The sequence below is a fragment of the Ornithodoros turicata genome, chromosome 10 (genome assembly GCF_037126465.1).
Source record: "Ornithodoros turicata isolate Travis chromosome 10, ASM3712646v1, whole genome shotgun sequence".
Lineage (NCBI taxonomy): Eukaryota > Metazoa > Arthropoda > Arachnida > Ixodida > Argasidae > Ornithodoros > Ornithodoros turicata.
In genome coordinates, this window is record NC_088210.1 from 25,173,336 (window position 1) to 25,185,598 (window position 12,263).

The window sequence follows — 12,263 nt, forward strand, 5'->3', positions numbered from 1 at the left end:
CGGGGTTCAATAATACCTATTCAGATTGAAATTGTGAATACTAGACGCCTTTGCTAGGTAGCGTGCAGTTTATGATATAGCGAGTACATTTGAGTGGTTCAGTCGACAGAAACGACGCCATTGCGGTGGCCATTTTTCTCTTCCTCCCCGCGTCTCTCCTCGTTCCTCTCCCCTCAATGGGGGCGTGCTCAATTGCGTCTCGCTGCTTCCCGCGCGAGTGCCCGAGAGCGCTGACGTCAGATTTTCGCGGCGGAGAAGTTCTGCGTGTAGTGTGGGCCGCGAAGAAAACACACGGTGTATGATATATGTTTGATGGGGCCGTATATACGAGTCCAGCGAAATGATGTCCTGATGTGGCGTGGAATGCAAGATGGTTAGAGAGACTAGACACCTCTGGGTCGGAAATTTACCGGATAACGTGCGAGAAGAACGGATACGGGAGCACTTCAAACGGTACGTCCTGCTGGTTCGAATTTTGGCGGCCTGAGCCGCTGGCTGCCAAGTGCCATGATGTCGGTCGGCCGCCGTGCGTGCTCATGCGACAGGGCCTCCTCTGGATTACGGCCTTGTAGCATGTTATTTGGTGGTTCTACGTGTTGATCCTTCACGCAAAACGGGATTTATTTAAGAGTGGCAAGGATACAGTGCCGTGATATTGTGGGGCGGTGGGTAATTTCCCGGTACGTCGTGCCTTGTTTTCAAGAGCCACGAGGTGCCCATCGCTGCAGCCTAGCAACTCTCAACACTTTGGTTCGCTTTTCTATATATTTTGTTGAGTTGTTTTTGCTTGTTTTCATTGTTGATTGCACCCTATTGATTTGCGATCTCGCTCCCGACTGGTTACAGAGTCAGTGTGCTGCCTGCTCCTATGTTGATTTGTGTTGTGGTTTATGTTGCACATGTCACAGTGTGTTTTGATTAACGTTTGTTGACAGCGGTGCCTGATGTCGATTCGCGCGCAGCATTACGAATGCCTCCTCTTCCTTTGTTTTCATTACCGCTTGCCAGTGTAATTACAGGTTTGTCATTAACGTTATTTCAGCGCAACCTAGAACGGCAGCTGTGATGCCCTAATATCAGTGCGATTTCGTTAACGAGGGCTTTTACAAGGATCGCTGCTCGTTTTGTGGCTACTCGGCTGTGTAGCTGGTGAGAGCATTATTGGGCATTGCACGATGTCACCGCCAGTTCATTTCTTTGAAGTACATATTTGACACCACGATTACCAGTGCTTTCACTAGATTACATGTGCTGCTCCGAGTGATGTCTTGCTGGTGCGTCGCCCAGGAGGAGACGAACGAAGACGCGTGCCCGCTCTTTGGTATACGGTCCCCGTCCGGTCCGCCGCCGCTGTTCGTCCGCCTGTAATCGTCTTCGCGCCTTTTCTTAGCCGACCTGACCCATGCGATCGCTGTACGTGAACGTCGCACACATCTGCTACGGCATGAAAGCAGTCTATGTCTGCTTTCAGACCATCTCACGCGATTGCGTTATCCTCGGGGACCTGCTGTTGTCTCAGATTGCAGCGTGGCGGGCAAAGGTCCGGGCATTATCATTTCCGAGCTCCTTCAGACACTTGGACCCGTCTGGAAGGTCTAAAGTTCTACTATTTCGACTTCCGCTTTTCATTTCTGCACTATGAAAATGAGACGCAAACGTTGGTGGATATAGACGCAGCTATATTCTGTGGGTGGAATAGGCGGGCTGACACACAACGGAGTTCCTCTGCTGAGCTTGGAGAGCCCATGATCACAGGGGGCAAACAAAGACACGGACAGACTTTCTATTGAGGGATGCAATAAGTATGTCTGTTTCGCGAATTTTTGTGGTCACCACCGTTATGAAGGTGTTGTGCAGCGACTAGGGTTCCGAGCTGAGCAGCTTTGCGCCGACGACCAGACGGGAGCAGTTTCTCGGGTCTGTTCTTGATGACGAGCCCGCGGAGTACGTAGAAGCGAGCGATCGGCTCGGCTCCCGTCCCCAATCTGTTCTCGTGCGTTAATGTAGTAACACTCTGGCGTACGAATACCATGCCGTTGGGAAGAGCCGTGTTTCCTTTGTTGTGTGTGGACTCGGAAGTGGATTATGACCAGCTACAACGGAATGATTTCGTGAGCCGCATAAGAGTGGGATCTCGATGTTTCTTACTAATATTGCTAATATTTAGCTGTTTGTTCAGCGGAAGGTTTTGAGTGCGGAGATTGCACGATCATTATCTCCGTTTTCATTCTTTTTTATATGTTATTTTGTGGCCCTCCGGGATCAAGTTAAACATGTACGTGGACAAGAGGATAGAGAGGCTGCAAGCGAGCTGGTGGTATAGATCCATAACTTAAAAACCCGAGACTAGGGGACAAAAAAAAAACGACAAACACAGACAAGGTGCCCTTGTCTGTATTTGTCGTTTTTTTGTCCCCTAGTCTCGGGTTTTTAAGTTATGGATGTAAGTGGAGTTTAGTTTACATCACTGCTGTCCCATGCCTCCTTCGCAAGTGCTTGGACCGTGGTTTATCGCTGGAAGCATTACATTTCCAAAAGAACATGCGCCAGCGTTCATCTCTCGCGTCTAGATATTCCGTTTCGTGTTCATCTGAAACGAATGACGTTTAGCAAGCTTGTGTACTTCTGTATCGGTATCTACCTTCGGAGCTGGGCATTCGACAGGTTTGCCTGCGGAATTGCATTATCTATTCATGTTAACTCAGCGTGTTTGTGTGTGGAGTGACTTATGTAGGGTTTTTACACTGCACATCGAGACAGAGAAATGCCATTCAGCTTTCTTCACAGCGTGATGATAGGCTTGCGTTGGCGACGTTAGACATTTGGTCCCCTTGCTTACGAGCCCGGAAACTTGAAGGGACAGCGAAGGAAAGTGCAGCGCAGCTTTTTCTCCCTCGAGAGACAGAACAGAAGACGGGAGGAGGAAATTGCGGAGGAGGGGAGATGTTCGTCATTTTTACTTTTTGTTCCTCCTCGCCTGCATGTTTGATGGATTGCAGGCCCCGAAAGGATCGATTCTTTTCTCGGGCCACCTCCTCTCCCTACTTCCTCCCCTTCTCTCTCTCGAGCCATTGTGCTTCTGCTTCGCTGGCGTGTTTGGACTGCACACCGTGCGAAATCCTGCGGAATTCTTTTCGTTTTTGTCTGGTTCGTCGTTTCTGATACCACGTCGGGCGCATTCGCGATCCTCCTGACTGGGGGATTCGTTTATCTACGTAGGTACTGCGAAGTTACTGCTTTTTTTGCAGGATTAGTGCCAGATTTCATTGCCATCTTCGCATTCGCACCGAGATGATGAGCTTGCTGCATACGTTGTAAATGGATGCTGGAATCCACCTGTCACTGAATACACATTTTAAGCCTAAGATTCTCATTGCATATAAACCGCTGCCGATACAGTTAACTTTCAGTGAAGGCTGATACACAACTGGTCGTGGTATGCTTTGTTTCGTTAATAGCGTTACGTCTATGTTCTGACAGAACTACGCAATAGTGGAAAGGGTCTTCTCACCATTTCATAGTTGGGCGGTTTCGGAGGTTGTTCGAAGTGGGGACAGTCACATCTTACATTTCTCTGCGCATGAAACTTTTTTTCCTCCTGAATTCTAGCTGTTTTTGAGAGATGGGTCGTTTAAATTTTCTGCGCTAAGTGAAAGTTTCCTCCCCAACGTATACATCTGGGATACGAAGTTTCACACGTTTGGTATCTGGTTGGCCGTCCAGGTCCTTTCTGTGGTTAATCTTCGGGACTCCCAAAGCAGGTTTAGTGCTAGCGTCCTCGCTTCCCATAGTTTATCTTGCCTTGCCAATCCAAAGCAAACAACAACAACTTTATTTTGGCTTTGGAGAGGGGGGAGGTTCATCGCCACAGGCGATACTCCACCCCATTGCTGGTGGGAATGTTGGGAATAAAATAACGAGCCCCTTCACAATAACGATCGAAGTCCGATGGTGTCCCGTAATGTCAGAAGAGCTTTGAGCGCAGAGCGTTGCTGGGCTGGATTAGGCCAGGGACCAAGCAATTTCGATAGGGAGAAGGGGCGAGAGTCCAGCTGACGAAGAGACTCGCTTGTTGTCGCGAAGGTTGGTAGTGGGAGCAATGAAAAAGAATATGCTCCAGATCCTCAAGCACACCACAGTGGCAGCAGGTGGGAGAGTCAACTTGTCTCAAGCGGTAACGCCACTGAGCTGTAAAGGCTACATCGAGGCGCATTTATTTCTGCACTCAAAGCAGGAATCAAAAGTTCCACTTTAAACACGGATTACGCCTATCGTTGTCTAGCATTCTGTTGGTCACCCCAGGGTTTCCTTCATCTTTTTCTCCCAAAATTTCTGGCTTTGTCGCAAGTAGTCCAGCCTCCAGGTTCATAATGGTTGTAGACGGCATCCGTGGTACCCCAACCTCTTTGAGACTGCCTCCGCTCTCGAAATGACTTCGCATTTCGCACACAAAAGGAAAGTTCCTGCTACCTTTTATCCGACAACAGATCCATTTTAACAGGTGGCTCCGATATCATTCTGTCTCTGCCGTTGCCTTCTACGGAATAACCCGGATTTACTGCGGTGTCCAATGGGTGTGTTTTCTATAGTGGCGCCTATTGACGCTTCTGATATGGAGCGAATGGATGGTGTTTATAGCTACTTCCAAGTCTTTTCCTTGAACGCTGGCCAAATGGGCTCCCTATTGGGGTCTCGTTTCTTCTCTGCCTTTCACGAAGGCACGCGCGGGTTTTGTACGATTTCCCTTTTGTCAGGAAGAGCAGGAAGTTGAATTTAGACGGCTTCTTCTCGCTGTTCAGCTTCTCTGTACGGCCGTGTTTAGAGAGTACGGGTAGTCCTATTACAACATATTCACTCTTACGTAATCAGCCCGGGAGGGGGCATAATTGTAGGAACCCCTGATCGTTGAGGACACCGAAATGCTCAGGGTTTTTTCATTATAGGAGTTTCTCCACCAACTCGCCTAAGTCGGTATAATTTTGTCCGCCTAGGGAATCGGCTGTCCGAAGCTGTCGTCTGCTTTGAGTTACCGACGCCATCTTGCTCTCGTTCTCCAGGATTCTCCATCGATTTCCTGTGCTGGCGCGTTCTCCAGCAGCGCATGCATATGAGGGTTTCGAGCAAAGGATGCCAGAACGCTGGTCTGTTTCCATTGGCGAATAACAAAAGCCCCTATATTTAGCCCAACCGTCGTGTGCCTGGCTTTTGTCGTAGGAGTAAGTGTGGTTCACCGTGTGTTTGATTGAACCAAACGGTACAGGTTCAAAAATGAATCTGTATACTACGTATACTTTCTTCCGCGGAGGGACTGCACATTTTTCTTTTGCGACTACATCAAGTCCTCGGGTATGTATCAATCGCCGGCGTTTCATCGTCGACTGATCCGCGTCCAATCGAATTAACTAAATCTACTTCTTAATCTGCTGCTCTAGTTCGAGTCTCGACAGAAACGCTATCCTCTTTCTTTCTTTCTTTCTCGTGGGAACTTTGTGAGGCCTTCAAGTTTTCCTTCTATCTGCCATTGCGCGTAGCCAAATTGGTGTCGTCATCTGCGTTGTCGTCTGCTGCACGGTGTGAGTAAGCAGGGGGGAATAACGTCACCTGTCCGATTGATCTCGATACCTGGCCTCAGTTGCACAAACTTCGACCTCTATCTTCTGGGCCAATGTCCTATTCGACTCTTTGTTATGTGACGGTCCCTGACGTTCGCTGTGAAGATTTATGTCTCCTTTTCTTTGGCACAAAAGTGCGGGAGGATTTCGTTTTCTTTTCCTCGGAGAATGGGTGGGTTCAGCAGTCCGTCGTGTCCCCTTCTTCATCAGGACATACGGGGGAAAGTGCGGGCGTCTTTTATAGAGCATGTCGGGTGGTGTCTACCTGGATTGCAGATTATGTAGGGTGGATAAATGTTGCGGCGAGGGACGGTCTTGTCGACGCGGTTCAACAGGTCGGGTTTTTCGACGCTAAACGTCTCGTCGCCAGAACGAAAGTCTTGGCTGTCTCGTCGCATTGCTGTCGTCGTCTGCATATTGGGAATGGAAGTGTTTAGAAATATGATCTTAGTTGCGATGAACTCTACAGAGTTTATTCACTGACGTCACCCCTTCAGAGGGCACTAGCTTGGAAAACGCGAAATTTCCGCATGATGTAGGTCCTTCGAAGGTTGTTGGTTCTGGTTTTCGCTCGCTGCCATATGCTGTTGAATACTATTAACGTTGCAAACATGGAAATTACTTGGATATGGTACATATAATATTCACACAGTACAATAACTTCGAAACACCAAATGTACGGTGAATGCGATGTGGGTGAAGGACTTGGCAGTCAAAACTTCGACCTACTAGATTATAACGACCATGTCGTAGGCACCCCTTTCCAGCGCCGCATGTGGAAGCTAGCGGTGGCGCTACTCATCGGCCCTGTTATTGCTTCCTCAATTTCTGCAATACTTTGTACTTTAGCTTACCTTGGTATTGTAGTACAAGCGGTGGATGTCCCACGGGAGATGCTTCTTTCTAAAGTTGCATCCATATCATCATCATTCTACGCGTTTTCATAGGAGCTGTTGCTGTCGTCTGCTCCGGTGGTCATACGTCTGCTTCTGCGCGTTCAAATTTCCATTGTCCAATCGTGATGTAGATCTCGCGGGCCGATGCGTAGCGCACTCTAGCGGATCGTGCGGACGGGCTCGTCATAGGGTTTGCCGATCATGACATGGTCGTTATAATCTAGTAGGTCGTGGTCAAAACCCGAGGACTACATTACGGCTGCAAATCTGTTTCAGACAGTGGCGCTTTCCTGCGGACGATCTCATAAACCCTCAGTACCATGTTGGTATCAGTGTGTTTCCCCATTGTTCCGCCCAATTATATTCATGTTTTACAAAAAATAAAAATCGGACCTGATTTGATCTGAAACTGCAAGAATGTTTTTCTTTGCCCAATTTTTTTGCCGTTGCTGTTGAAAAGAAGAAAAGGCTGCTGAGGGGGTCACATATCAGGCTCCTCTCTCTCATGAGAGTTCCGTTGGAGTCTGGATGCACCTGCGACCTTGGGGCCAGGAAGCAGGAACCGCGACAGGTGGTCGGAAAGACGATCTCTCCACCCCAAGGTTTCCTGTTGCATGTGTGGCCATGCATGTAATGGCGAAAAGTGTGGCCACGGATTTTGGAACGTCAAGTGGCTTCCGTGTAAAATTAGACGTGGCGCGGTCCGAATGGGGAGCGTATCTGTTCGTGTGAAGCTGAAGCCATGTGCATCTTCCAATCTGAAGGATGACTTAGCTGCGCAAGAAATTACATGTTTAGTACATTTATTACGCTTCATACATTTTGTGCACACGATTTTACTGCGTTCAGACGTTGCGAACGCTGTCTAGCAGGAAATTACGTCAAAATTCGTTCCTGGTGAAATCTTTTTAACACCTTCTCGTCTCAGAAAGCGCAATGCGACCGACTTATCGCCGTAATCTTGTCTGCACGCCAACCATTTTAGGCTTGTGGCAGCTGCGATGGAACAGCGATGAACTCGATCTCTGTATGATACTGATGCACATCTAGTCCGAGAACAACACGTAGCGAGGAGGATGTTACAGATCGGTTGCGAACTGCGGAAACTTCACAGGCATACCTCCTTTCTGAGTGGTCTTCGAAGAGCTTGTTCACCCACGTACAGGTGCACTTCCCGATCTAGCGAGTTTGTGGAAGCAAGTCGAAAGTTCCTACTGCATCGGGCGTACCTCGAAATAAAGTGATCGAAACCCCCGTTGCGAAATAAACGGCTGGAATTAAATGTTTCCTGGACCCTGGACTTAAAATAAGCTGCCTCCAGTGCACAATTGCACGCGGGAAAATGCCAATAGCCAACTTGGATTAACCTGATATGATACTAACCAACATACGTGTCCGCCCTGCAAAGCCTAACGGCCGCTAAAATGTGGTTTCGTTCGCTAAAATGACTTCGACAGACATCGAAAACAAGTGAACCTGAGAGGTTAATTAGTGATAGAGGATTTTTGAACACCACGTGTCATCTTCGAAGCAATCGAGTATTTTCTGTGTTTCGAGACCGTGAAATCGTGGCTGGACTGTTATTAAAAAAGATACGGCGAGCTCTTGCGCACTTCGCCAGTCGCACGTATGTGGGTCTAGCCGAGCTCGCCTTAGTCCTGGAAAGTGGAACGCGGTTGATGGGTGGATCTGTTTATTTTCTGGTAGAGAAAGCAAACATGCGCATGGGGGTTTGAAAACGTGACTTGAAAACGGATGCACCATGGTTCTCTCGTTAGTGTCTTCAAGGAGCACGAAACCAACTCTTGGTTCGAATATTGGGTGCTCTTTGTTCGCACCTTAAACGAAGCAAATATTTTTAGCGTCTCCATCGGTACCCTACATGGACGCCAAAATAGATTTTCTTCGTTACCCTGCTCCGTATGCCTCGTACGAGCATCGAGCATTTTCATCAGTTGATTTTCATACATCGTAAAATGCTCGAAGAAAGAAAAAAAAAAGAATAATTTTAGTCTCTTCGGTAGTATTTAGAGAGACTGAAACGCTCGAATAATTTATTTTACTAAAAAACGAGCTTTCGGACGGGGAGTCCGTCCTTCATCAGGTACGATCAATTATTTGAATGTTTCAGTCTCTTTAAACACTTATCTTATTCACTTGCGAGTGCTAGACTTCCCATTTATGCCTGTTAGTGTCTCTTCGGGGACCTAACGAGTTGCCAGTCCCCCTTTCCGGACTAAATGCTTCGGAGTTCTTGCGAAGCTTAGAAACAATTTGAAGTGACGAGGAGAAATTTCAGGGTCAGATGACTAAACTGAGGAGTAATTGCTGTCTAGGGGGACTAAAAGCTGTAATTCCTCCCCCAACGTACTCCTTTTGTCTTTCTTAGAGTGTAGTTAGTCTCGGGGTGAAGCGTTCGTGTACAACCAGTGAATTTGGCGCGTATTCCTTGAAACGTCTGTGGATAGAACGGTTCTTTTCAACGTTCGCTTCCGACCGCGGGGAACTATAGTTGGATGTCGTCTTTCACAAAATTTTCCCGTCCTTCGGCAAGTTCTGTGCCGGCATTGAGGCCCCTTCTATTCGCATTCCCGGGGATAGTGCGACGGAAAGAAAGTGCAGCGCTCCCAGGGCCGTTCGTTCCTATAGTGAATGCCCCATCGATCGAATTCCCCCACCCTTCTTGCCCACGTGGAAGCGTTTATATCCCTGCTCGAACTGGGTGCTGCCGTCGTTCTTTTTTCAGCGCGCGCACACACACTGTATGAGTAAAAGGATAGAGAATCGTCGTTCTTTTATCTCGAGCAAAATAGCCTGAGCTCGTCGGCGCTTTTCAGTCTTTCCGTCATCCTCTCCCACCGCCGTCGTGCCGGTGTTGCTGCGCCTTGGAACGAGATTGCGTCCCTGGAAAATTTAATGAAACTTGGTCGTGGATTCGCCCGCTCTCGGGGGTAGGGGAGGTAGGAGCGTGAGCTGGATGCGCGCGTGAGGGGATGTGGGACGGGTCGAATGCGTTCAAGGGGCGTTTGGTGGTGGAGGGTCTGCTCGCGTGAGTCGCTTTTCGTGGAAATCTTAAATTAGAATCGGGGAAATGTGGCGGAATCGACTCGTGGGCGGACGGTTCTGTGGGAACGAATCTTCAAGTCTGAGCACGACATGTTGTGTTTCTTTTTTTAGGTGAGCCTGAATTGGAGGCTTTTGGCAGAAAGGAAGAGTGAAAAAGCTCGCCTGTTTGTATTGGATAGATCGGGTTGACAACTTTGGATGCAGATGCAGCGCCACTGTTTCTACGGCTCGCGTTTCAGATTATGATCCGGAGGCTCCTTTTCTGTTTTTTTAGTCGCTGGGTCAGTATGCGGGTGCTTGCTATCGGTAAACGGAGAACCTCCAAAAAGCTCCAAATTTGGGAAATCGGCTGATTTCCCAATCAGTTGACCATTTCGTTTGGTTTTAGGTTTGGCTGCCGCGTAGATGGCTCACTGAACTTGATTTTGAACTCTATTAGAATTGCTTGGTCCCTTGCCGAGTCCAGCCCATCAACGCTCTGCGCTCAAAGCTCTTTTGACCTTTTTGGACACAATAGGACTTCGATCCTTATTGTGAAGGGGCTCATTATTTCATTCCCCACATCTCCACCAGCAATAGGGTAGAGTACCGCCTCTGGCGATGAAACTGATGGGTGATGATGAAAAAATGATTCATCATCTTCAAATAAAGTTGTTTAGATTTCACTCACTGGAAACTCGCGCTACCAGACACGTCATTTTGTAACATAGAGGAAATCCAGTATCTCCCTCTCCTCCTAAAATGTGGATTTCGTTCGCAAATACGATTTGGACAGATATCGAAAATACGTGAACTTGAGTGGTTACATGAGATAACTGATGTTTTGAGGCTGGAACAACATAGAAGGGACAATCACATATAAGGTTTGTCCCTTAAGATGACGCACCCTGGAAGTCGCTGAGAAGGCGTGTTAGCTTAGCTCAGTTGGTAGAGCCCTGGACCGGTAATCCAGAAGATGTGGGTTCGAGTCCTACAGCTGGCTAACCTTTTTAGTGACTTTAATCTTTCGTTGAGTGGTTAAATAGTCATGACGCGTTTATAAAACACAGCATATCATCTTACGAAGCAATCCAGCATATTCTCATAGATTCGACAAAGTGAATTTTCGAGATCGAGGATTTCGCGACTGGAAATATCGAGGTTCCTCCTAGTGAGTTTTTTCTACGTAACAACGAGAATTTCAGGATAAGGATGTCCCACATGCCAGGGACTGTTTCCCTTCACCCTTGTGTGACCGACTTTGGGAGTGATCGTCATTGAGGGACGATGTATTTCTGGCAAGCTGGTTAAAATATCATGTGACTCGAATTGAATTGACATATTTCCTAACGTTTTCACGCAGATCGAAAGGTGTTTCTTTCTTTCCTTTCTTAAATTCCGTCGAGTGCTACATCAAAGCAATGCACAACAAGCACGCGAGGAGCGATTGCATCATCAGAAGGCGCTCCTGGATAATTTCCCCCGTGCAGCTATTACGTACGTGGCATTGACCAGAAAGTGGCACTCGCGGCTATAATACCGCATGGCTTAGAGGCCTCATGAAGGTAAACTACAAAATGGAATTGGATCATACGCGACATAGATAACACGGTGAGGAAGGATTTCTGTGGGAGGCAGCGCTGAGAGTTGACTCCGACCGGCCCATCGAATCCCCCAGGGAACCGGAGGACTGGTCTGTTCCGTAGAAGTAGCGACGACCAGGAAAGATAGGGGGCATATACCATTGTGAAAATGCGATACAGTAGCGGGGAAAGGTGTGGGATGGGGGTGAATGCTTCTTTGTGAGTCACTGTCGGCGACTGCAGCCCCCATTCCCCGGTATCGCCATTGTTACCCAAGGCTGGGTCCATTGTGTTTGGACCGCCGGTGAAGCGGGGCCATCCCTGGATAATTCCACGGTCTTCTAGCTGTTCGCTTGACTCCAGTGCTAGTGGGGTGGTGTAGCCGGTCTGCAACAGGAAGGTCGCATACAGGACGGTCGAGTCTTTTTGCTCGTACTAGGAAACTAATTTCTGATCGAACGCGTGAGTGACCCTATGTTCACGCGAGCGGCATCCACACAGGTTATTCTGCTGGAAGAAAAAGCAGCTCACGGGAGCGGAAACTCCGCTGCTGGTGCCGTACGCGTAGCAGAGGACACCGTCGGCCCTGTCGTCTGCTACGGAATATCTTGTGGCTGAGTCGCAGGATACCCCCCGTGGTTAGAAGGACACGAAAAGACGACTTGCGAAGGAGACGTTTTGCGCATCTTCCGCAGGAGCATTAGGAGATATAGAATGTGTTGGTTAGGGCTGAACCAGCTGAACATTGTGGGAGAACGCACAACAGACGTGTGGTTAGGGCTGAGCCCTTCGCGTTTTCCCACAATGTTCTTCCACAGGAACATTCTGCTGAATGAATAGACGGTGGCTCTGCTCTTCTGCGCCGGTAACAACGAGTACCGTGAACTGACTAACTAACATTTTGTGACCTCAGCGTCACGAAGATGTCAGCATGGATATATGTTTTGTTGTCGGTCTTTCCCGACGAAGATCCCCATCCAAGATCAGCGGTGACTTTCGCAACTTTTTTATGTGCAGGTCTTATACGCCCCCCTCCCCTCTCCTTATGATGAGGAACGTATAAATGTCTGGCATAGAGCAACTGGGCCGCTCTTGGGGGTCTCGCGGAGGTCACGTGACATGGAACC

General features: G+C 48.3%; 1 protein-coding gene and 1 non-coding gene across 5 annotated transcripts in view; both read left to right on the forward strand.

The window, feature by feature from the left end:
- The first annotated feature begins 215 nt into the window (after nucleotides 1-215).
- The window catches only part of LOC135371211 (protein split ends-like), a 69,011-nt gene continuing 56,963 nt past the window's right edge, over nucleotides 216-12,263 (forward strand). For 3 of the 4 annotated variants that reach the window (XM_064605277.1, XM_064605278.1, XM_064605279.1), the window contains exon 1: nucleotides 217-453. In XM_064605277.1, the coding sequence (XP_064461347.1) occupies nucleotides 371-453 (83 nt within the window). In that variant the 5' untranslated portion in view covers nucleotides 217-370. Of the gene's footprint in view, nucleotides 454-12,263 lie in introns of all 4 variants that reach the window. The other variant, XM_064605276.1, reaches the window with a different exon arrangement.
- Trnat-ggu (transfer RNA threonine (anticodon GGU)) lies at nucleotides 10,484-10,556 on the forward strand. The gene has a single exon. It is a non-coding gene; the product is annotated as a tRNA-Thr (tRNA).